Here is a 24,083-nt window from a genome sequence, read left to right on the forward strand (position 1 = left end):
CTGTCATTTATAAAAGTATTCAGACTCTTAATTCAGTACCTTGTAAGAAGCTTGGATCATTGTGGTGAAGGATGACGAGTTTCAGGTCTCTGCACTCTAGAGCAGGTTTTCCTCTGTAGCTACATTCAACCTTCCTTGAGTTCAGACCAGTCTTCCGGTCCCTCCTGCTGAGAAGCCCCTAAGTCCACATCATCATGCTGCCCATCATGCTTCACTGTGGGAATGGTGTTAGCTGATGATGAGCAGTGTCTCGTGTGTAACATACGGATTTTTTTTGTTCATCCATCCTCCTCCTCCAGCCGCTCACCACATACATACATACAGCCACACACACACACAATCTGTACAGGACACGTGTTTGGCTAAAAAAGCCTGCCAAAAGTGTTTGCTAACTTACACCCACAGCCCCATCGTCTTCTTTGACACCAGCTATTCTGCTCAAACAAGTGCCCACAAATAGAAAATGAAAAACGAAGCTGAAATGACATACACTGTTCACATCATACAGGAGTCTCTTCCTGTTTAATACCACTTCATGTGTGCTTAATTTATTTGACCAACACTGGCCATTCCGATAGCAAGTAATGTGGCACTGTGTTCTTCCTATTGTGTCCCAGACCGGACAAAGACAACTTAACCATGGATGGTAACCTAAAGGTGCCACTCCAGAAAATGCAATCAGACTTCAATCTGCCACCTGCTATATACATGCTGTACAGCAATCCTGTTGTACCAGTTCATTAGTCCAATGGTGAATCTTGTACTTTTTCACAATGGATCAGAGAGAAAAAAAAACTAAATGTAGGCAGGATGGCACCAAAACGGGCAGTGGAAAAGATTTAGTGTAAATAGTTTGAAGGTTATATTTAGTGTATGCTGTATACCTAGTGTTCAACTGAATCAGAAAGTAACTGGTGCAGCAAAGTGCCATATATATATATATATATATATAGCCACAGCTGGAGGTGGCTGACTGTTAATCTATGGATAGCTTGTTAGGCAATGAAAAGGAATTGTATTTTATGTGTACAACTTTTTTTAAAAGTCTTTAGCACATTTTCTCAGACTAGGTTCCTCACCTGTAAATCTTAACATTTCTCATCATACACTTAATCTAGATTTGATTAGAAAAATACAAAAAAACAAGTCCATGTAATCTTTTTGCAAGTGCAAGTCAAGCACCCTCATTGAGAAATGAGGTACAATTTAAAGACCAGCAGGAAATTCACACGTATAATCAATTTAAATAGCACAGCAACAGTGTGAGAGCCACTGTGATATGGAAAACTGATTTTCAGAATAAAGCTGAAACAGAAGAATAACTGTACATTATAAATGGAGTGCCAAGAAAAACAAAAATGCACATGTAACTCAATCAACTCAGTCTAAGCATAACACACATTCAGCTGTCCAGATAAGATATTTTCTTCTAATACTGTCACTTTTCATTTGCATGGCATCTTTTCTCACAAAATTCTGTATCTCAGAATGCTTTCAGTCACAACTTTATTTTCTGTATTGTACTCAGTCCTTGGAATTTCACTTTATAAGTGGCCATTTCCACTTGAAATGTTTTCATAGATAACTATTAAATGAGGACATTACTGACGATGCAAACTGAGTATAAGACTGTCTTATACTGGAAATAAGGTGTTGGCTCTGCAACTCCTGATTTTTTTTTTTCCTGCTGTCATCTTGGAGACTTCCACAGTCAACTGTAGAGCATGAAACCCAAACCATTCAGTAGGGCCACCTTTTTTTTCTTCTTTTTTTTTTTGTTTTGTCATGATTCTGAAATTGACAACAAAACCCATTCTTTGGGTCTGTATTAAAAACTCTTTGATTATCAATAACTATATTTCCATAAAAATTCCTATAAACAAGTTCAAATTAAGTGAAATTAAAAAGAAAACACAAAACTTACACTTCCAAGGCAATTGCTCAAAGAATTCATCTTTAGAAAAAAGGACCCCATTAACAACAAAAGGCCAAAATATGATTTCCTTGTTCACTTTAGTTTGTTCAAATAGATGACATGGTCCACAGCCAAACTCAGTGGCCTGTAATGGCTGGTAATAGTAGTGCATGCTGCAGTGTGGTATTAATGCCACTTTTTTTTGTTTTGTTTGTTTTTTTTTTTTTAAGAAATCCACATTTAAAATCACATCATCCTGTACAAACACAGATTCATATTCACAAGAAATCAACAAATGAATCAAAGAGGGAATCAGCAAGTGAATTCACACAGCAACCTCCATGGAAACGTTAAAGCACGGTCCTTGCAGTGCTCAACAGAGCCTGCTCAGGGCCTGCTCACTGAGCTCCTGCCGGTTTGTGGCAACGGGAAGGCTGCGAGCAAGACAGCGGCAGGTTACAGAGAATTCCTGGGCTGCACTGCTGACTCCATGCATCACACAACACCTGGGAATACAAACACCAGTCGTGTTCTTGGTCCAGACAAATCACACTACTGGGTGTATGTTGTTACAATTTAACTGTCAACTGGGGCACGGGACCTTGATTAAATACTACCCATGACTAAAGTCTGACTTGTCACACAATGCATTTACACTAAACTGGTTGTTAATGGGAAGCCCTTAACTTTTAATGGATTCTACTTTGATTTTGATCAGGATTGCAGACTGTATATGAATGTGTTCATTATAATTATCACTAACCTCGATCCAGAAATGACTGGTGGGCCCGGTGGGGATCAACCTCCTAACTCTGGCAGTATTAATGCCTAGCATAGATACCTAGAGCCACATCTGGACATGCCAGTGTCTCATACTACCTACTGAACTACAGCAGGATGAAACAATCAAGCCAATTCTGGTTTCTGTTTTAGCCAGTCTTTTATAGCCCACTGAAAAGCAAGTCCTGGCTTACGTCAATCCATGTCTTATTGTCAGTGTATCTGCAGTTATTGAAGTGGACGTCCTAAGGCAGAACCATCCAGTACAGTTCAGCCCCACAGCCAATCAGCCAGTGAGCAATGAGGCTCCGACAAAATGTGTTCACTGATCATCAGATGTGTGTCTGTGCTTTCATCATTGAGTTGGAGACTGGGTACCCCTCAGACAGAAATCTCATAGGTGGTGCCCCCCACACCCGTCACCTTCTTCACTCCACCACCCTGGGGCTTGTGGGAGGGACTCTGCATCAATGCTGAGCTGGGATAGGCCACTCTGGGCTGGGTGGACACGCTCACTGGGTGAGAGGGAGACGAAGGGGTGGAGCAGGAGGCAGAGGTGGAGTTGAGGGGCTTGCTGCTGTTAGTCTGACTCTGAGGTTTCATCTGTATTAGCTCATCCCTGGTTTTAGAAAAATGCAATAAGGGAAAAAGAGATCAGTGACAGAGAGGACAGGAAGTCCAGAATTCATTTGAAGAAAAGATGAAGATGTGACAGTTACAGTACACTATTGGTCAAACGTTTAGACAAACTTTCTTATTCAATTCAAAATACATATATTTTATGAGTTGGAAAAATGTGGATATTGTCATTATACATCTTGTTTTTGCACAACCTGAATTTATGTTTTTCAATATTTGAATTAAGAACTACTATTTACATTCTACTATTAAAATTGGCTTCCCTCCCTATTTTATTTATGTTTCCATTACAGTTACACTATGAAACAAATCAGTCCAGGAGAACTGCTACTGTGCATAGATACAGAGCTACCTGTAGATGGCTAAAGGCACTGGTTCAAAGTAATGTACTGTAATGTAAAGCAGTCAAACCACATGTTAACAGTAAAACAAAAATCACAGAAGAATGGAAGGTAAGCAAAGGGAGAAGAAGGAGGAACTCACAGGAAATCTGGCAGGAGGAGGAAGAGAGAAGGGAAGAAGAAGAGGAGCAGTCAGTCAGGTAGTCAGGTTTTCAGGTGGGCAGGTGTTTTTTTTTTTTTTTTTTAGGGTTAGCAGCAAACCAATCATCCTGACAAAAGGCAAAACTCATACTCACTTCGGTGCTTGTATTCCTCCTCCCATTCCTCCACTTCCTCCTCCTACCCCTGCTGCATTCGCCCCAGCTGATGCAGAGGCCTTTCGGACGAGCCGGTATTGCATTTCAGCTGCTGCAGCGCTCGAGTATGAGAGTGACTTGCCCAGAGGCGGGGGGTGTGGGGAGCGGGGAGGGTGGGTCGTGGAGCTAGAGGATGAGCCCAGAGGAGTGTCGGTGGAGCGGGTGCGATAAGGGTAGGCATGGTGGGGTGGTGCATGAGGGGCAGCAAAACGGGGAGGGCGGGAGGTAGAGGAAGAGGAGGAAGAGTGGTGGTGGTGATGATGGGAGTGGTGATGGTGGTGGTGATGGTGGTGATGGTGTGGAGGAGGTGGGGCTGAGGAGGAGGGCGGAGCGGAGGCCTGATTGACAGATGGCAGGTGAGTGCCAGGTTGGGGTTCGCCCAGCAGGCGCTCCCTTTCTGCAGGAGGTGGTGGGGAGGAGGATGCAGAGGAAGATGAGCGATGGAGGAAAGGGTGGTGGTGATGGTGGGAGGAGCGGTGGTGGTGATGGGGTGACTGGGAGTGCATCTCAGCCTCTCGCTGCTGTGATGACAAGAAGGGGGAGCCGTAGCCGCCTGCCGCTGGTGTGCAGGGTCTCCCAGAGGAAACCTCAGGGACAGCTGAACCTGTCACCGCCCCCTTGTCAAAATCTTCACCACCAGCCAGTAAACTATCATATGACAGGCTCCCATTGCGAGGCGTGTGGTGAGGCGGGGGTGTCTGATTAGCTAAGCTCTTGAAACTGGCTGAGGTGGTGGTTGCCTCAGAGACGTGGACTGCTCCTGTTGAGGTGTGCGTGGAGCTGGAAGACCGTGACGCCACTCCTGATAGGACAGTGGGATCTGAGAAGGAGGGGTACGAGCGTCCGCCGAGGGAGTAGCCAGGGATGCCCGCTGTTCCTGCTTCTTTTACTCCCTCCCTCCTCTCCCCACCTCCTCCCCCTCCCAGTCTGTCAGACGATGTGTCTCTTCGGTCCAGGCTGGGCTGTGATCGGAAACCAGGCTGCTGGCTGGCCTGGAGGAGGGAGGAGGTGGAGGAGGAGGAGTCCCTGGCACTGCCAATGCTCTCTCCTCGACTTAACTGAAGGAGGCAAGAGGAGGTGGAAGGGAGAGGAGCCAAGTTGAAGGAGAGAAGAGGAAGAAGAAGGGGAAAGAAAGAAGAAGCTCAGCAAATGAAAGTAAAGAGCTATGTGGAGTTTTGTGAACGTTGTGAATTTGTACTGAGCTCCCCTATTGTCGACATTCTGACATAACACCTCACCTGAGGCTGGACCAACATTTCTTTGTGAGACACTTGTGTCGTTACAGGTCATGACTTAAAGGATGGGTTTGTGATTTTGCACTATGGTCTGAAAACAATATTGGTCTGAGAGAAGGTTTAAGAAACTACAAGATGCAAAAATATTCCTGCTATCAAATCTGTACAGACTTGCATTCAATTTAACTCCAAGCACAATTTGAGAAGACCAGTTATACTTACACCCAAAGAAAGGCTTTCCTGGGAAAAACAAGAGGGTCATTTGTCATAAAGAGACTGCAAGGTTGAAAGACGGCAAATAGAACTAGCTTAGTGAGAAAGCTGAAACTTTATCTGAGCCTCAAATGAACTTTGCACAGGGTTGAAAGCTTCAGGGATGGTGTGTAGGCTAGAAAAAGTTACAATGACATATTCCTATGTACATATGGGCATGTCAACACTGTTTTAAGACCAATGTGAGACTATCCTTTCAGCTTCATATAACCAATTTTTAGATTCAATTTAGTTTATTTGAGGAATGCTAAGATGTGGCCACAGAAATTGAAACTTCAGGTCTGCACACTGCAAATATTTGATAATGAAGCCAAGCATTCGATTATAAGATGATCATCAGTAGAGAATGCTTTCTGTACTGATTTATGAGGTGGGTGTTATCCATAACCTGTCTGGTATCAGCAAATTATTTTGTTGAAAAGAAATATTTTCTCCAAATAAGACAGGATCAGCTGACAAGATCAAAAAGTACAAATTGTGGTAAATTAGTATGAATTATGACTCACGTACAGCTGAATGCTGTATGTGAGCTAAGGTGAACAATTCAATATGACAAACTTTGGGTCAACTCTATGGGATTCACTAAAACATGTCTAATAAGAGTGAAAAGGGAAACTAGGAAGGAGATAAAACGTGGGTGAACAAACTAAAGAGAAATGAAAGAATCAAATATGAGCCATAATGCTCGACTGAGCATATGAATCAGACATGGGTATAAATACTGAGTAGAACCTACTGATCTGTTACAACAGATGTATTCAGGTACAGTCCTTTCATTTAAAACAGCCCATTACTCCTGGTTTAGTCATTTTGTCCAAACAATTATGCCATGACAGATAAATCCAGTCACTAATCATTTTAAATGTATTCAAACAGTGTTCCACCCATGTCTAGAGCAAATTGGAGGCGACAGGAAAAAAAGGTTAAAGTGAAGATAAAAGGGGAATATGCTTTCAGAACAATCACTTACTGATACTGATCAACAGAAAGTCACTGAGAAACCAAACCAAGATGGCCAACAGGAAACCAAAAGGAAAAGAAAAACAAAAATGGAGATGCATTAGATTGAAATAAAGGAGACGGAAGAAACAGAGGCATGGACAAATAGGTGAAAACTTCTCAGATACATATACACACACCACATCCTTTTTATAAGACTGCATTCTGTGAAGCCACTGTACTGTGTCTGAACAACAGATTTAATGTGTGTTATTTCACCTGCTGTCTCTCTTGTGTTTGTGTGTGCATTACCTGGTTGGCATAAGCATGTGTGAGCGCGGTGTGATTTTTGCCTGGGCTGTAGGTGGGCCTGTATTTGTACATGGTGGGAGTGGGTGGGGCTTTGTTCAATAGACTGCAATCTACAAGAAGGTGGGAAAAGAAAGAATAAAAATGATCACTGTAAGTCAAATTAGAATCATATCAGCTTTAGTTTCATTTAGTTAGTTCAGATGTGCATTGCTGGAAATATTTACCTTCTGTGTTTCCTCTTGTGATTCCAGGGTAGCGGAGCTCTGGTTTTGGAGGAGGGGGAGGCTCAGCATCACATGACTGGCTCTCCATCATCTCCAGACTGGACTTGGACTGGAAAGAGGAAAAAGCAGATAAGAATCAGAGACGAGAAGACAAAGAAAATAGAGAGATGGGGAGCAATAGATGTGTTATTAGTTCTGCTACTCCACTAGGTTTAATATAATAAATAGCGTACAATAGGAAAAAGTAATGGCACTGTTTACAATTTTACTATTTTTCTGCAGGAATTAATCATGAATTGAGACCAGATTTTTTTCTACCAAAGTCATAAATACAGCTAAAGACTTGAAGGATTAATTGCAACTGGTGAACATTTCTATCCATGAGTAAACCATATGCAGAATATTAAACTTCACTTCAATTACTTTTTCCTGCAGCTGTATATCAAAGTTACCACTCTGACACAGAACAATTTTAAAGCATTCATGAATGCTGTCCTCACCCAGGTAAAAAGCAGATGTGCATTGACCCAGTACCCAACTATCAGGCAGCTTCATCTATGCCTGTTCATCCTCCATTGCTGTACAATTCCACAGTTCCATCAACCTCTCTGAATGAACTTACCTGTCTTACAAACTAAGAAACTAAATTTGTAGTGAGTATGATAGTGAAGGGGAAATCTACAGGGTCATGGCCATGGGGCATCCTCGTCTTTCACTGCATTTGGGCCCATGAAAGGAGAAGGCTCACAACTACCCCCCTTCTTACCAGCACCCACTTACTCAATACAACCATCCACTCCAGTGTAGCCAGCCACCAACTTGTCAACCAACTACCATTTGCTCACTCCATATTCACATCATGCAGCATTTACAGAAAGCATTCATCTCAACCCACTAGGCAACAGTCAAGTAGTCACCCTCAGCTACTGACAACTGACGATAAACAGAGATCTACATTCACTAGTGTATCTTGTCCTGAAAAACACCACCATGGTAAAATTACAGTTTTAATTTTTTCCCTAAGTTACTTGCTGCTCAAGTAATTGGGAAATACCTCTGTGCACTACCTTAAGTAGTTACCTTACCTATAGTTTTTGTTTTTACAGAGTAAAATCATTTTTACTTGAGTACAGTTTTTGACTTCCTTTTATTTGTAACCAATTTGCATGTATTAAGCCACACGTTTTCTTCACCTATCCACAAAAAGAAGTTCTGTATAAACTGCAATAAATTGTACAATAAACTTCTGGGGTTTTCCCTTGACTGACAATCAAAATTTTCATGCAAATGCAATTATAAATATAAATAATTTTTGCAATGAAGCCAAAGAAGGTTTGTACAAAGTTTTTCCAGTCAGTGCAATATTTCAGCAAAAAATATGTACAATTAGTATTGTAAATAAAAGACATTAGACGAATGCTTGTAATTTCTAATAATAAAGAGATCCTGTTCAAGCTGACAAATGTTGCTGAGGTCTCACATCAGGGTACAATGAATGAACAAAAGGTGTGAACTCTGCTTTGTAGTTTTGCATTCTGAGTTGAAGCATGAAAAAATGCTCATAGATGTGGTTGTGTTGTGTTTACTGATGTGACCTCACAAGATTTCTGGATACTGAATTTCAAACAGCTTTTAAACCTCCTGTTGCCATTGGGACCTGTCTATATACAAGTGCACCAAGTGCAGATTTCAATAAGTAGCACAGCATCCTTATATAACCCTTGTCTACTGGTAGGCCAAAGATTTTTTTTCTTTAACTTGTGTTTAAATCAATCAGGATGAAACCAACAAGAGCTTCCATCCTACTATTCTTACCCGGTGCAGGTCTCCCTGTATGCCATTGTCCAGGATTTTTGCAGCCAGCTGGGCCTCTGTCAGCTGGGGCCGCAGAAAAGGAGGCTGCACACACACACTCTGGACACACTTTTTCCTGCCCAGATACCTACGTAGAGCACGAACACAGTGTCCACATTGTAAGTAACACCAACAGCACAAGTACACCGGTGTTACAAGCTCTAACTGAGCAACAAAATATGCCACTTATAATCAGTGCAGCTTTCAAATATCAGATTTTAAAACCTCCTGCAGTCATGGTTTAAGAGATATAAAAACACTCTGCTTGGAATTATACCGACTGTGTCTGATGTATTGCTTCCACAAGTAGGTCCTCTATGCCTTCCCCCTTGTCATGTATATTCATCATGTATGGATATGCAACTACTGATCAAAAGTTCTAGAGTGAAGTAAAAAGGACAATTTTCAAAAATCACCTGGGTGCCTGTGAGCTGCACAGGACATGAGAGACATTCTTCCAACAGCCATTGGTGAAAGGGTTTACACCTCCTCTAAATTTTCCTGTTACCTGGAGAAGGAAAAAAAAAAAAAAGATACACAACACAGACAGAAAAAAAACAAAGAGTAACAAGCATTAAGATGTCCAAATATTTCTATCTACACATTTTCAAACTTCAAAACACCAGGATTTCCAGGACTATTCAGGATGTTTCATGTCATTGCTGCACAAATTCTGAAACACCGACTTTCCTACCTGTTCATTGGTAGTCCTGCCTCTGGCCACAAGCACTATGTGGAAACCAGTAAGGCCAGCAACAGGGATGAAGAACAGGCCAGCAACACACATTACAGCTAGCCTGAGAACACAGGGGTCAAGGAATATCTTATGATACCAAACTCAACAGATAGATGGCCTATATAAAGTAGTTCAATGTTTTAACGTACCATGGAAATGCACATTTTCATATTTCACATATATTAATTAGTTTAGCCTGGCAGTGCCAAGATACATCATCAAAATGATTGCAATTCAACCCATACCATTTACTCACAATGTTCATGTTTACTAACCAGCCATGGGAACATTACTGCATTTCCAGCCCCCCAAGATTTTACCCTTCATAGTACAGAAATGTATGTACAATCAAAATACAATAAAGTGCTCCCAATAATAAATAAGGCAGAACAGCAGTCAGGTTTTATTATTTAGCTTTGAATGTGTGAAAAAGAAACCCCCACAATACACACATAAATCCTTAGGATATTTAATTAAAACCATAACAAAAACATTTTGAATTGTTGAAGCCAAAGAGGAATCTTCAGTTACAAAAATAAATGCCAAAGATCCTTAAAAGGATACGTAACAATAGCATGCAGACGGTCAATGTTCTGCCTATGGTAGAGGATGAAGAGCAGGCCAAACCCAAACACGGCCATGATGTGAGCTGTCAGAGACAGCAGGAAGAGAAAGAAGTAGCGGTAGTTCCTCCTGCCAATGCAGTTGTTCACCCAGGGACAATGGTGGTCAAAGTCCTACATTAATGAAGGTTAGAGAAGACAGTGGTGAGAAAATCAGAACAGGGAATGGCATGTGATTTCCCTGTTAAGAATGAATACAGTTATCAGAAAATATGACACTGCTTCCTGGTATAGAAGCTGCAATTTAACACATGTGAAGTGACAGGGTAGCAGGAATAACTAATAGAGAATATGTTTTGATGTTCGTTCTGAATATTGTAATTTTTGGATCTTCTGAACGTTTCACACTTTTTAAATCTTTCTCAGCTAGTGTAGGAATCACAAGCAGCACATATGACGTAATAACATCTTCCAGCAGCTAATACTACAGTGGTTGCGGCTGAAAGTGTCACTCTCTTACATGGTAAGTTGCCGATTTCACCACGACTGTTTGTCATTTGTAATGTGTGATCTGTTATGTGTGCAGGTGACGCTCAGCTTACACTCAACAGCACGCTACGTATTGGGAGAGAGGCTGCTAAACTCAATGAGTGTACTACTCAAAATGAGGGTATGCATTACAGTCCAAATCCTCCAGGATGGCACATCAATACGTGCCATTGCCAGAAGGTTTGCTGTGTCTCCCAGCACAGTCTCAAGAGAATGGAGATACCAGGAGCACTCAAGGAGAGCTGGACAGGGCCATAGAAGGTCCCTAACCCATCAGCAGGACCGGCATCTGCTCCTTTATGCAAGGAGGAACAGGATGAGCACTGCAAAATGACCTCCAGCAGGCCACTGGTGTGAATACCTATGACCAAACAATCAGAAATAGACTTCATGAGGGTGGCCTGAGGGAGCAACATTCTCTAGTGGGCCCTGTTCTCACTGGCCGACACTGTGGAGCTCGACTGGCATTTGCCTCAGAACACCAGAACTGGCAGGTCCGCCACTGGCACCCTGTGCTTTTCACAAATGAGAGCAGGTTCACTCTGAGCACATGTGACAGATGTGAAAGGAAAAGCCATGGAGAACGTTATGGTGCTTATAACATCGCTCAGCATGACCAGGTGGTGGGTCAGCTGGGGAGGCATATCCATGGAGGGACACACAGACCTCTACAGGCTAGACAACGACACCCTGAATGTCATTAGGTATCGAGATGAAATCCTTGAACCCACTGTCAGACCTTACGCTAGTGCAATGGGTCCTGGGTTCCTCCTAGTGCACGACAATGCCTGACCTCATGTGGCGAGAGTATGCAGGCAAATACCTGCGGCACTGGAATCTAACTTCAAGTAAGGCTGGGGAGACACTAGACAATTTTAAAGTCTTCACAAATTAGGCTGAGACAGTGAACAGTTTCAACTGTTTTTTTCTATTATACTCCTCTCAATACACACAGGATTTGATGAGACTGGGAGACCACACACCTGCTGTTTGTAGTAATGATTTTTACATTGGCGATTCTACAGACTATGAGATTTCACAAAAACTTGAATGAACAAACGTGACTTTGTGATACCTTTTCATTGTCGACCATAATGTGGAAATTATATGTCTTGCATAATACAAGAAAGACGACCGCGTTGTTGGGATAATTTAACAAGCATGTCTTCTTTATCAGTGCTCCTTTTGGAAGTGGTTTCGTTTTGATTGGCTACCATATTTGTGAGGTATAAAAGTATGCAACATCTGGTTGGTGATGTTTTCCAGGCTGTTCATTCTCATTGGCTATTGGGGGAATTTTGTTGGAGCCTCCCTGATCAGTAATTGTAAATATCAAGCATGTTTAAATCACAACACACCCCGACGATCAAATAGGGCATGAAATCGTCATGCCGCACTCTAGTTTGTCCCCAGCCTAAGTTGGGAGAAGTCTCTAATAACAGAAACATTTCGTGAATGCCTAATGCATCTAAAGTGTATCACTCAGAGAATGAAAAGTGGTTGTCTTAAGCTAAATTTAGACTTCTGCATAACTGCACGGATGGGAACATATGCATCAGTAGTTCTGAGGTAGTTGCATATCTGTTATACTCTATGTTCTTTACATTACAATCCGGCTAAGGGGGCTCAAACTAAACACAAACAAGAGAAGACATTGTAGGAGGCAGGAAACAAAAAAACATTAGCGAAGAAAAAGACAAGTAGAATAATAACATTCAACTTTCTCCCACCTCACAAAAGGAAGTGGGATCAACTAATCAATATGCAGGATGTGCAGATCCACACAATGTGTAGGTGAGATTTGCCTATACGCAGTTACGGACAAGTCTAAATTTGCCTTGTGTCCAAACCATACTGCACCATCCATCATTCGTCTGTGTTTCAGGAGATATGATGTTGATGCAGTTCTGTCAAAAATGTTAATGTAGGTCTACTTTAAGCTAAGTGTTGATTGAACAGTTTTATTTGTAGACAGTATACATGGGTAAGATCCCTAAAGACTATGTAAATAGTCCATGGGTGAGTGTGACCACACCTCCACACAGTTGTCACAAACGGAGCAGTGGGAACACCGAGGCGGCCTGTAGAAGCGGCAGGTTGAACACCACTTCATCCTGACCTGGATCCCCCTGATCTCTACTGTCTTGTAGAGAGGAGCACGAAAATCATCTTCTTTGTCTTCGTCCTCCTCAGCTGCAGAGATGGGAGCAGAAGACACAAACATTTCTTAATAAATTTCACAAAGTAATTGACAAGTTCAGTATCCCTATGCGTACTATTGCATGAAATCAATCATAGGCAAGCGGTGTCTTCTCATCTTTTGGGTTGTCTGAATGCCGACACTCACTCCAAACTTTGTTTTAGTTGCATACTTTATCACCTGCAGCTTGAAATCTGCAAAATTGCTCTTACTTTTGGGTGGTGTTTTCACTTGTGTTACACTAGGAGTTATAGTTTATTGTGAACGTAAGAGTTTTTACTTTTTCTGCAGTACAATATTGTCGCCAGATGAGTCAAAAGTGCCATCTAACGCTAGTGACTACTTGACAAAATTATTGTAAATGTACACATATATGTCGCTGGGCTATATAAGTTGCAGGACAAGCCATAGGAGTAAAAAAAAAAAAAAAATCCAACTTATAGTCCAGAAAATACGGTGCCTCAACTCCTCTTCTTTTTGATCCACCAAGAAACTGTCCTTTTAACACAAAGTCAAATTGGACATTTTTTACCAATAGCAATATAAACTGACTGACATCCTGCAGTGGGAAAACATCACGAACCAGATGTTGCAGTAGACATTAAGTATAAGACACACACACATACAGTACAGTCAGCCATGCACTTACCTCTCGGGAAGATGCCGGGGTCCATGAATGTGGCCATACAGAAGTTAGCCAACACAAATAGGAAAATGACTCCATTGTAGATGGGTACAGCTACTGAGAAATGCTCTGAAAGCCACGGACACCTGGAACATCAACAGAAAAGATATCCCATGACAGATAAAAACATGGTTCAATTGGAATGAAATCGAGGTCCCGTTCCCAAGAAAAAAGATGTAGGACCACATCTTAACATTCTGGCATTTAAGGAAATTGGCTTGTTGGTTGACATGTTTAAGATTTCTCTTAATTTCACCAAGACCAAAGGGCTTAGGGCAATCCCCACATGGGAGCTGATTTGATTTGTCTGCTGATAACTGTGCAGTGCCTTAAAGCTAGTTTTAAATTTGAAGCTGTTATCACTACAACATGTCCAAAGTCTCAAATCTGCGAATGATTAAAGGTTAACTGAACTGCTGAACAAGTAACAATGTAACAGGTTTCCAACAATTTTAAAACTGTCTAATTTCCATCTTAAACTAGTACGTTAGTCACAAAAACTGCTTAGGGCTACTCGAAAATGCTCCACGACCAATGTGTTGCTTACTTCTATCTTCACAAGAAAAGTGTCCAGAGTGAGACTGAACTGTAGGAAAGCACATTTTGTCACATATAATGTTCAGTGGTGACGATGCAAGCAGTTCCTTCCTGTTTCCAATCACTAAGTTAAGCCTATCTAAGGCAGCATGAGGTGTCTTTGCTAAAATGTTTTTTTTATGATTGATGTAAAGACATGGAGATATTTGATTACTTTTATAGGCAAACTGATCTTTTTCAAAACATAATAACAGGCCAACAAATCAAAAGAGGTGTCTTAATCCTTTTTGTGCTTTTCCTGGCTGTTTTGAGTATTACTTCACTGATGAGAAAATGACAGGGAATGCAAGTGTGACTGCCAGGAAAGAAACATTAACAGACTCAGGGAGAAAGAAACAGACTGGATAAAGAGCTTTTGTCAGGGTGACAGATGTTGGCCTATTTTCTCTTCACTAATCTGAAGCGCAGGCCTGACTACCCACCGCACTGACCATACACATACACACAGACACACAGATTAGATTTGTTCACATATTTACATTCAAATACACACAAACAGGAAAATGCACGAGCACACACAATCCTGCCAGTCTGACTTTGTCACATTCAAAACACATACTGTGACATTGCTTTACACATTTCCATCCTTAACCCATTTTTTTTTCTCTTCCACACACACACGTACCCATTCCAGAGTGAGGTGTCAGCAAGATTCGTTATGACGGTCTATGCCATCACTGACTTTACATTCTGGCAGAGATAATCAAAACAAAAAAAATAAAATTAACTATTAATTATAATCTAAGTGTTAAATCTCATCCAGCTGAGCTGGTTTCTGCAACACAGCTCATAATTGATCTGTTCCTGGATAAAGTTGCATAGCACTGCGCTTATTTAGATAAAGTTGACATGAACCGTCAAAACCATGGTCAGCTCTCATTGGTTTAAGTGCTGAATAATGTCTCTTCATCTTGCTGCCTTGGCACTGTGGCTACAGACAGTGTATTGTTATTGCAGCTTCCCACTACTGAAAGCAAGTTCTGGTATTCAAGCTAATGCTCACACTAGACTCTGGAGGCAGAAACCACTGTACCCGTCCCTCTCTCCCTCCCTACCTTCCTTTCCCCAGCCTGTTACTCACCACCCAGTGCTTCATTGTACTTTCGCACCATGTTAGCTGTCTCTGGAATCAAGAATTTGCTAGCTTAGGAGTCAGTCATAGCACCTGTAATGATATTCACGTGTTGACTGACAGTTGTAAGCACACACCCTTTGGCCATCTCTGATTGGTTAGAAGGGTAAGACTCACTCAAAAACAAGTGAATATCTGTGCACTGCCCCCCTCGACTGTTCAGTGAGTCTAAGACACTCTTGACAGCACCTTTTCACATTAAGATATATTTTGGAGCATATATAAGGAAAATATTAGAACAAAGTTACACACTGTACTTTTAATTTCAAGTTAAATAACCACAAAGTCTATGAAATAGAGTGAATGAATGAAAACCTGCAGAAAAAACAAACAAAAAAAAACAAATCCAAATTATTGGACCAAAAGACTCTCAAACACCTGGAAGATCTGAGAGAACAGCTGAGTTGGTAATAAGTCTGTGGGTGCTTAATCACAAGTGACAGCTTTCACATTATATATCCTTATCAGATGCACTAATTATATGAAGATATTGTTTACTGCAGGTTTAAGGACATGTTGCTCTGAAAACAGCTCCAGAGATGAACAAAGTCCAATTAAGAACATGGCACTGCTCACAATCATTACTGTTTGTTAGATCTGCATGTAGCAATAGTTCTGATGCATTGTTGCCACTTACGTAAAGCAGAAGAACAGTGTGGTGGAGCCCACAAGGAAAAAAGTGGCTGCTGACACAGGAACATAGCGGGACGGTCGCAGGGGTCTGCTGGGTGAAACCACGGTATGTGGAAGGGGTGATGAGGACGGACCCCGCCCTCCACTCTTACTGCTGCCACCTGGCATCACTTTCTCTGTGTGGTGTGGAGTGTGTCTGCTCAGCAACTGCTATGAAAAGGAATTTTTCCCTGGAAGAAATGTTTCTTTGGGTGTGTTAAGTGGGTTTGTAGGTTGGGAGTAGAAATGATAAGATTGGCAAAAAAAAAAAAAAAAAAAAAAAAAATACAAAAGAGATAGTTTAATAGGTGAAATAGTTTAGAAAGGCTTCCTTTTTTGCTTGTAAAAAGGATACGCCTCTGTATTATCACAGTGAGATGTGAGGACTTAACGCTTGTTTTCTTAGGTTCTTAGGTCAAGCACAATCTACTGTGTGTGAGATTAAAAGAAGCTTACAAGTCTGCTCTAAAAGCCATTTCACACTCAGCCGAAAAAACGGATGGGAAGGCCAGAATAAGTGTCAAATTATGAAGCGGAAAAGGTGTCTCTTACAGAAACTCTCTCTTACAGAATTGCAGTCAAATACACAACACTAATTTAACTCTGCTCTATCCAACATGTCAAACAATTATGAATACAAGCCAGCAGACACCAATAATCCTTAGAGGTCTGCTTCTCCAAGAATAAAAGCACGAGTAAACTGCTTCTTGTATAGCAAGATGAATAAAGACTTGGTGAAAATCACGCCTATAAAAAAGATGGCTATTTACATTTTTTTAAAAGTATTTTAACCCTCCTGTTTAAACAAAATTATTTGTTGCTTTTTATAGGTCCTGTAAAAATCCAATCAAATCCTGATGGAAAGAAAACCTCAGCTAAACTGATAAACCTTACACCTTGTAGGAATTAGTCCAAACTAACTTGACTGATCTGAACATGTTTAGTGAGGTACAAAGATTGGCAGGCCTGTTTTGGTAGTTGACTTTTAAATGGGAAAAAAAGCAAAAAAATGAAATGAAGCTGAAAGAAAAAGAAAATGGAGATGAGAGCTTGAAACAAAGATTTCTGGGATGTATTCTGATTTGGCTTTCTGTTTTTCTATCTCTTTTACTTTATTGTCTGTAAACACATCTTCTTTAGCCAAAGATCCAGAAAATTCAATTCAGTGGAATTTTAAAAACTGGGATCAGCAGTCTGGGCAGCTGTGGAAGTGTGAGAAAAAAAAAAGCTCTTGAAAATAAGAAATTACAATCTCTTGCTCTCTTTTAGAGAAGGAGACAATTAGCTTTCAGTCCAAGATTCGTATTAGAAACCGCAGTCTGTAAGTGGGCCACTGGAATAGCCTGGTTTTCCTGTGACGAGGCATCACTAAACCCTACCGGTGGCTGATTCAAACCACCTCACCTGCCAGCTGCACCAGGGATGTGTTTGGAAAAAAAAAAGCCAAAAGTAATGATGTGTTTTTGCCCCAAAACATCCGGGGAAAAATCCAGTAAAACATCCATCAGTATCCATGTAAATGAAATTGTTGAGAAAGATATTTTTAATGTGTTGAGCACTGGGGAGTTGTGTGTGAACAGGTAATAGTATTAACTTATATGAGTCAGCAATGGCAACACAGAACAACTCAGTTTCCCTGCTGATGGTCTCCTTCCACTTTGTTAGGGGACAGCCATGCCTGTCAGTTATGCAATCGTCAGCCTCCCAGCTACTGGCCGTTTTCTTTTTTGCCCTCTTCGTCTCCGGGGATTTTTTGGGGCTCCCCTATGTTTTCTTCCTTAGCAGAATACACTAAGGTTTGCATAACACCCTCTTGCAACAGTGTGGAAGATAGAGACTCCTTGGGCTATTTTTGAGGTTTTTCAGGGTTGAAGAAAAAAAAAAAAGATGGAAACACTTTCCTCATCAATGAAGTTTGTGATGTGGATTGCTTTGTATATACTGATGAAACACAAAGGTGGCCGTATTGAATGTCAACATGTTGTCCTGGTTGGTCACGATGCTGCACCTACAGTAGTAATGAGAGGAAGAAATGGCCGGTTAGAAAGCAAATATTCCAGTATGCAAACATTTATAGGTGCTGTATTTTAGATACAGCACCTATACAGCACTGTTTTGATGAATTTTCAGGTTACAATTTATTGAAGAGTGTATAATTCTCGTACAGTATGAACATGAAAAACTGCATGTCAGTGTTAATGTTAACATTAATATATGCTATAAAAATCTAAAGTGCATGTAAGTGTCCTCACATTTGTATACGCTGTAATCATGAAAATAAATTGCATGTTTAGTGTTCTTACATTCAGATTCACTAACATAAAAGAGTACATTAAGCCTCAGATCATGCACAGACGATTGCAGTCATTTGTGTTCGATTTGTTTTCGATTAATCAGATTTTTACTAAAGAATATGTAGTCTCTTTTCAACATTTGTCAAAATATGAATTGTAAACGAGTTTGCCACACATGTAATAACAAGAAGAAATTAATTACTTTTATGTATGAGGACATTTAAACATATCAAATTTTATTTAATTAAAAAAGGCACTCGTTTACTACAATTTCACGTAAAGCAAACATGAGTTGTGCATTAACCCTAATGAAGTGACATGCTTGCAGACATGCACTTCAACAATGACATTTATTCTAGTAAGCTGCATGTAAAAACACAATTGTCTGAGGAACACGGACCGGACAGTAACTGGACTTTAGTCGTAAGAGCCTGGGTATTGTGGTCATGTGAGCCAGTGGCGGACAGACCATCAGGAGCCCCCAGGACATTTCTTGGTGGCCTGCGTGTGATAACATAGCAGCAATATAAGTTGACAGACTCTCAGAAAGCTTGTATCAAGTGCAACTTTCACCCTCACTGCAGTGTGTGAAAGAAGAAAAATAGCATCTCTTGGCAACAAACATAGCAAATACATAGCATAGCAACCATAGTGCATAGCAACAGGTAACGTGCTTGTCCACTTATATTGCTTGCATTTAGAGTGGCCTGGGATGGAGTCAAATTTCCGGTTTGAATGAATGTTTCAGTCTTCCCCTTGTGTGAGCTCCATTGTCTCTCACTGTGCTGTATGGGTCAAAACAACAACTCCAGACTATCTCTGTACGTGATTCTCATGACACTGTCAGGAGTTTATATGTGAAAACAATAACATTCAGCCCACACCGACACCAACCTGCATCAGTCATCAGAACAGCGGTGTGTGTGTGTATGGTTTTCCCTGTCAACTTGACAACAGCTTAAAAAAAAAAGAAAAACACCTATATGCACGGGAGGAATACAGACATGAAGCCTAAAAAAGCTGAGTTGAAGTATGACATGAGTCCCATGCCCATGTCTTAGTGAGGACCGACATCAGACAAAACAGAAATCTGTCTGCTCAGTGAGATGCACAAGTTACTGTGTTGATTGGCCTGAGAACCGTAAAAATTTTACTGGAAGACTGTCTGACCACATAACAGAAAAACTGGAACAACAATGCACCACCACTATCCACATAACTGTCTAAAAATTGTTTAATTATCATTTATTTATTATCAGATATTGTAAATCACTAGATCTAACTAACTGATAAATTAAGTTGTTGCCAAGTATTGTAATTATTAAATTTTAGCGATTTTATTGATTAGTTGTTGCGGACCTAAACAGTGTCTTTCAACTAGACTCTAAAAAGTTAAGGCATTTTCATAAACGAAGACAAGGTGTTCAAGTTAGAAGTGTACAGTATAACAGCACTACAGCCAGCCACACTCATGATGACATTTTTTTTTGCAGCTAATCAAAAATGGCAGGTGGCTTTACTACAAAAGGCTACAAAGGCTTTACTACAACTGATCATTCGCAGGAAACTATTGCATAAGGTATCATCACCAGCTAGATCACTTTTGCTTTGTAGGACCAGTCCAAGTCAAGCACAGAGTGGCCTCTACTCTCCTTCCTCTGATTCCTCACAGAGCACTAACAGTTCAGCAGCTTATGCAGAGAAAGCTGTTTGTGAGGATAAATCCAGGCACCATCTCTGCACACAGATGTTCATTTTATGGACTCAAGATGTCCTCCCTCCAATCTTTAAGAAGATAAGTGCACCTGTTTAGACAGGGAATGATTGATAGGCCTGCCTTTCTACCATTCGTCAGCATTAATTTCTCTCTTCCTCTTTCACACTCTGATTCAATTTATACTATGGTGATGTTACAGCTTTTACAAACTCTACAGTCAAGCAAGCATGTCCAATTAGCATGCCCTGTGAGCTGTGCTTAGGTACATGAGTCAAACTCTGAAAACAATTTCTCCAATAAATACACAATTAATGACTGTTTTCATCATTTATTCTTCACTGTTTTCATCATTTATTCTTCAATTCTTCAATTTATTTTATTCAGAGACACTTTTATTAAGAGACTGACCATTTACTGCAAATGGCAGACATGGGCAGAGGAAACTGAAGCTGCTGCAAAGCTCGTTTCATTCCAGTGATTTGCAATGCTTCCAAATACTGTGTCAAAGCTTTTCTCAAAAGAAGTAAACTACATGACTAATGATAGACTTTGAATGTCTGATGTCTGATGCACCATCAGGCAGCACTACACTGATTTGAAAGTTTTGCAGGTAAACTAGGGACATCAGTGGAAAAAACAGAGAGAATACTTGAGAAATACACTGGGCAATATACTAGAAAGATAAGTATGAGAACATTTCCAGGTGACACTCCATATTTAGAAATTAATTTGTATGGTTATTACTATGGCCTCATATGTATATATATATTTCTTTGCTACTGTAAGACCACAATTTCCCCTTAGGGATTAAACTATCTACTATCTATAGCTGTGCTAAATAGCATAATGTAATGATTGACGAATCCAGTTACAATATGACTATTAAGGTGCATTAGTGTTTCACAGTATGAAAGTAATTTATTTCTATGCTTTATACAGAACATATTTAATAATTATTTTACTGTCTATTACATACTAACATCTACCTTTCATGAAGCCCAGCAGAACAAATTTGTTCTAAATTTAATAACACACAGGCTTCTTGGACCTTTACTACATACAAGACTAAACCTACTAAAATCGGTAGCATGTGGTAATGTTTCATCCTCAGTCTTTAAGGGTTATTAAGGGGCCATTAGTGGTACAAGCAAACAGATGCCACTTCAGGACCAATAGGAAAAAAAAAATCCCCAAAGCACAAGGTTTCATCTGCCCATCACCAGTAAATGGGGATCTAGTCAGACTTAGTAGGAAAAAAATTCAAGGGGGGGAAGTTTCTGGAGCTTTTTTCTTTATAATTTTCCCCCCATATATTCCCAAATGAAGACATGTGATCATTCATTCATTAATAAAGCAGTTATTTTATCTAGTCTGCAGTACAAGCTGTGCATCATAATAGGCAACCCCTAGCTGTCAGCCTATACATCAGATCTATATTTGGCAAAGGTCCCAGAGTAGAAAATTACTAACAGGTCAAAACCTTATCAGAATGCTCTCCTAACCATTAAAATGTAGAAGAGTTCTAGAGCTCTTCAAACTGGTTAGGAGCTGCAAGGAGATGTTGAGATTCTACATGTGGGCAGATATTTTGCCATTATTTAAAGACACAGAGCTCATAAATAGATACTGGAGATGAAAGCAGACAAAAAGTAGTTTTGTGACAGACCTTGTGAAAGATGCAAATGCTCCATCTACAAGAAGAAGACATGGCTCTCTAAGACAGTAGGTGCTGTCATTGCAGACAAACAATGATTTGCTACCCTAACCTACCCTAACCTAGTTGCTGTTCTTTTCTCTCTCCTCTATCCACTCACCCCATCCGGTCGAGGCAGATGGCCGCCCAAACTGAGCCTGGTTCTGCTGGAGGTTTCTTCCGTTAAAGGGAGTTTTTCCTCTCCACTGTCGCCAAGTGCTTGCCCATAAGGGATTTGTTGGGTTTTTTCCTTTAGATGACTGAATTGTAATTTGGCACTATACAAAAAACTGATTTGAATTGAATTGTACACATAAAGCCTTCACTTTAGGTGATACTGACTTCAGAATTTCAATTTTCCACTGTACAAAACTATAAACCTCAAATGTCATCAAAAATAATGCCACTACAATATCTAGTAGCACAAGGTGTCTTGTCTTTATTACTACAGTTACTGATATGACCCTAAAAACATGATCACACCATCTTTCTCCATTTGTCAATATTAGAATCGAATAGAAATTATAGTCTTTGAATGGCCTTAACAAACAAGCTCTGTGTTCAAGTGTGAAGTTTGATATCACCTGTGTGCACCCTGCAATGCAAACTAGCAATAGCTTAATGTCAGGGACCACACGTTAATAATACGATGCCAAATGCCCTGTAAGGGACACATTTGCTTTAAATACTTAGGAATATGTTATGAAAGTAATCTACCCAGTGAATCACAACCTAACACGCTGAGTGAATACGCACAGACTTGTGCATCTTTTCAGGGCATGTCAATAAAGACACGACAGTTATTTTCCTCATTCAACCAAGAGTGCTCTCTATGTTGTCTGATCATTATTAAACGCTTCAGTTCAAACCATTTTCACCCTAAATGCTGTAAATCCTAGCAAATCCCTAGACAGAGTGCACTTCCTTACATCCAGAACAGCCTACAGCATCAGCAGCACATACACAGACACATACTGGGTGTGTATGGCCCGCTGCAGTCATGGCAGCAGCAACCAAAGCCTCGGCATTTGCACCAAACCGACAAAAAAAAAAAAAAAACAGTGCTATTAACCAAACATGCCAACAACCTCATTTATTGACCGCTAGTTTCCAATTTTGGATTTAGTTTGGAAACGGTTTGAACTGAATCGGTTAATAATCGCTTAGCAAATATGGGTTATACAAAGAATGCCTAGCGTTAATAGATACAGCCGGGTCAGGTGACACGGAAGCCTCGACTTATTCAGTCAGATGGGCCAGCACGGCTCGGTTTGACAGCTCGGAGGAAAAAAAAAAAATCCAGCCCGGCAAAAATATCTCTGCTCAGGAAGGGCAACACGTCATGTCAAACTGCACGGAAAACCTCAGTTTGGTGTGGCGGCTAGGACAAGCTAACAGCACACTTTGTGTTAACGTTACTACACCAGCTAAAGCCTTTTCCTGACCACTGTCAGATCCACCCTTTAAACAGACGTGTAGACATGCGGTGTCTCGGGTTTGATTACCGATAATTAAAAATCACCTGACCGCCATAGTCAGCCCACCGTGGGCAGTAGGTGACACTAGAGCCGGGGTGGGGACGCATGGCTGTGAAGAAGGTAACTAATTAGTTAACTAATAACGCTGAAGATTAGCGTTAACGTTAGGTTGTATCAGACCGTAATGGTGAAATGACAGCAGGTACATGAGGCGGAGATAAACCAACGTTAGCTAGCTCACGGCACCACGACCGCACTAACCGTGATGTTACATAAAGACAATGTAGTACACATGAGCTTTACATCGAGGCGCAAACGGCTCAGGAGATACATGGTGACTGCTAAGGCACATTATAGGGTTACTGTATCAACCTGTTTTCCATATACATTAACGCTAACTAGCCTTGGCTCGTCGGGTCTCCACTGGTTAGCCCTGGCTAGCAGCAAGCTAACAGTGCTCACCTGTAACGGGCTGTACAATGGCTCAACAAACGGCGTCTGTCAGTCTGTCGTGTTGTTTCCTCTTGAGGTTATAATCAGCAGAGACAAGTTCTTAAATCCATTTTCCTTATGAGTCACTTAACGGTGCCACCGTGCTGCACTGGCGGCTAGCTATCCCAGCACCAAGCCAATTTACAGTTAAATGCTTGGCTAGCTAACTAGCCCTCGGTCCGTCTGACGGTGCCTGACTACAGCAGCTAGCTGGTTTAGCATGGACCCTGCCTGGTCCTCTAACATCTGTCTGCAGGGCCCGTTTGGCCAAGACGGATGTTTAGAACAAGCAAACGAAATTAATATAATCCCAGATAACTATGCGCTCTTCATAGGTCCATAATACTGGTGGCCCACAGACACCTTGGCAGTACTACACAACTCTAACGCCAGGGTCCAACAACAGA

At 40.9% G+C, this 24,083-nt stretch overlaps 1 protein-coding gene across 3 annotated transcripts; it reads right to left on the reverse strand.

Moving 5' to 3' along the window:
* Positions 1-494: 494 nt before the first annotated feature.
* On the reverse strand, positions 495-24,083 carry zdhhc5a (zDHHC palmitoyltransferase 5a). 3 transcript variants are annotated; one of them, XM_026302595.2, is made up of 13 exons: positions 23,647-24,083; positions 16,358-18,010; positions 15,968-16,208; positions 13,566-13,687; positions 12,752-12,909; positions 10,169-10,341; positions 9,563-9,665; positions 9,285-9,376; positions 8,830-8,956; positions 7,015-7,123; positions 6,791-6,900; positions 3,972-5,089; positions 495-3,314 (listed from the first exon to the last, which is right to left on the reverse strand). In XM_026302595.2, the coding sequence occupies exons 3-13, from the start codon at positions 16,129-16,131 to the stop codon at positions 3,077-3,079; spliced, it is 2,514 nt and encodes an 837-aa protein (XP_026158380.1). In that variant the 5' UTR covers positions 16,132-16,208; positions 16,358-18,010; positions 23,647-24,083; the 3' UTR covers positions 495-3,076. The 3 variants fall into 3 exon arrangements, with proteins under 3 accessions (XP_026158380.1, XP_026158382.1, XP_026158381.1); XM_026302596.2 differs by adding an exon at positions 3,818-3,824 and having other exon boundaries at positions 3,180-3,314; positions 15,968-18,010; XM_026302597.1 differs by lacking the exons at positions 15,968-16,208; positions 16,358-18,010; positions 23,647-24,083 and adding an exon at positions 15,308-15,375.

Source organism: Mastacembelus armatus, chromosome 1, assembly GCF_900324485.2.
Source record: "Mastacembelus armatus chromosome 1, fMasArm1.2, whole genome shotgun sequence".
Classification (NCBI taxonomy): domain Eukaryota; kingdom Metazoa; phylum Chordata; class Actinopteri; order Synbranchiformes; family Mastacembelidae; genus Mastacembelus; species Mastacembelus armatus.

What these genes read in the sequence shown, in the direction of transcription:
- zdhhc5a (XM_026302595.2), bottom strand. Translation starts at nt 16,131, where the DNA reads ATGCCAGGTGGCAGCAGTAAGAGTGGAGGGCGGGGTCCGTCCTCATCA. An exon ending in CCCCGGCATCTTCCCGAGAG is followed by an intron (nt 12,910 to 13,565) that starts GTAAGTGCATGG and finishes CCATCTCTGCAG; the next exon opens with CTGAGGAGGACGAAGACAAA. An exon ending in GCAGGACTACCAATGAACAG is followed by an intron (nt 9,377 to 9,562) that starts GTAGGAAAGTCG and finishes TTCCTTCTCCAG; the next exon opens with GTAACAGGAAAATTTAGAGG.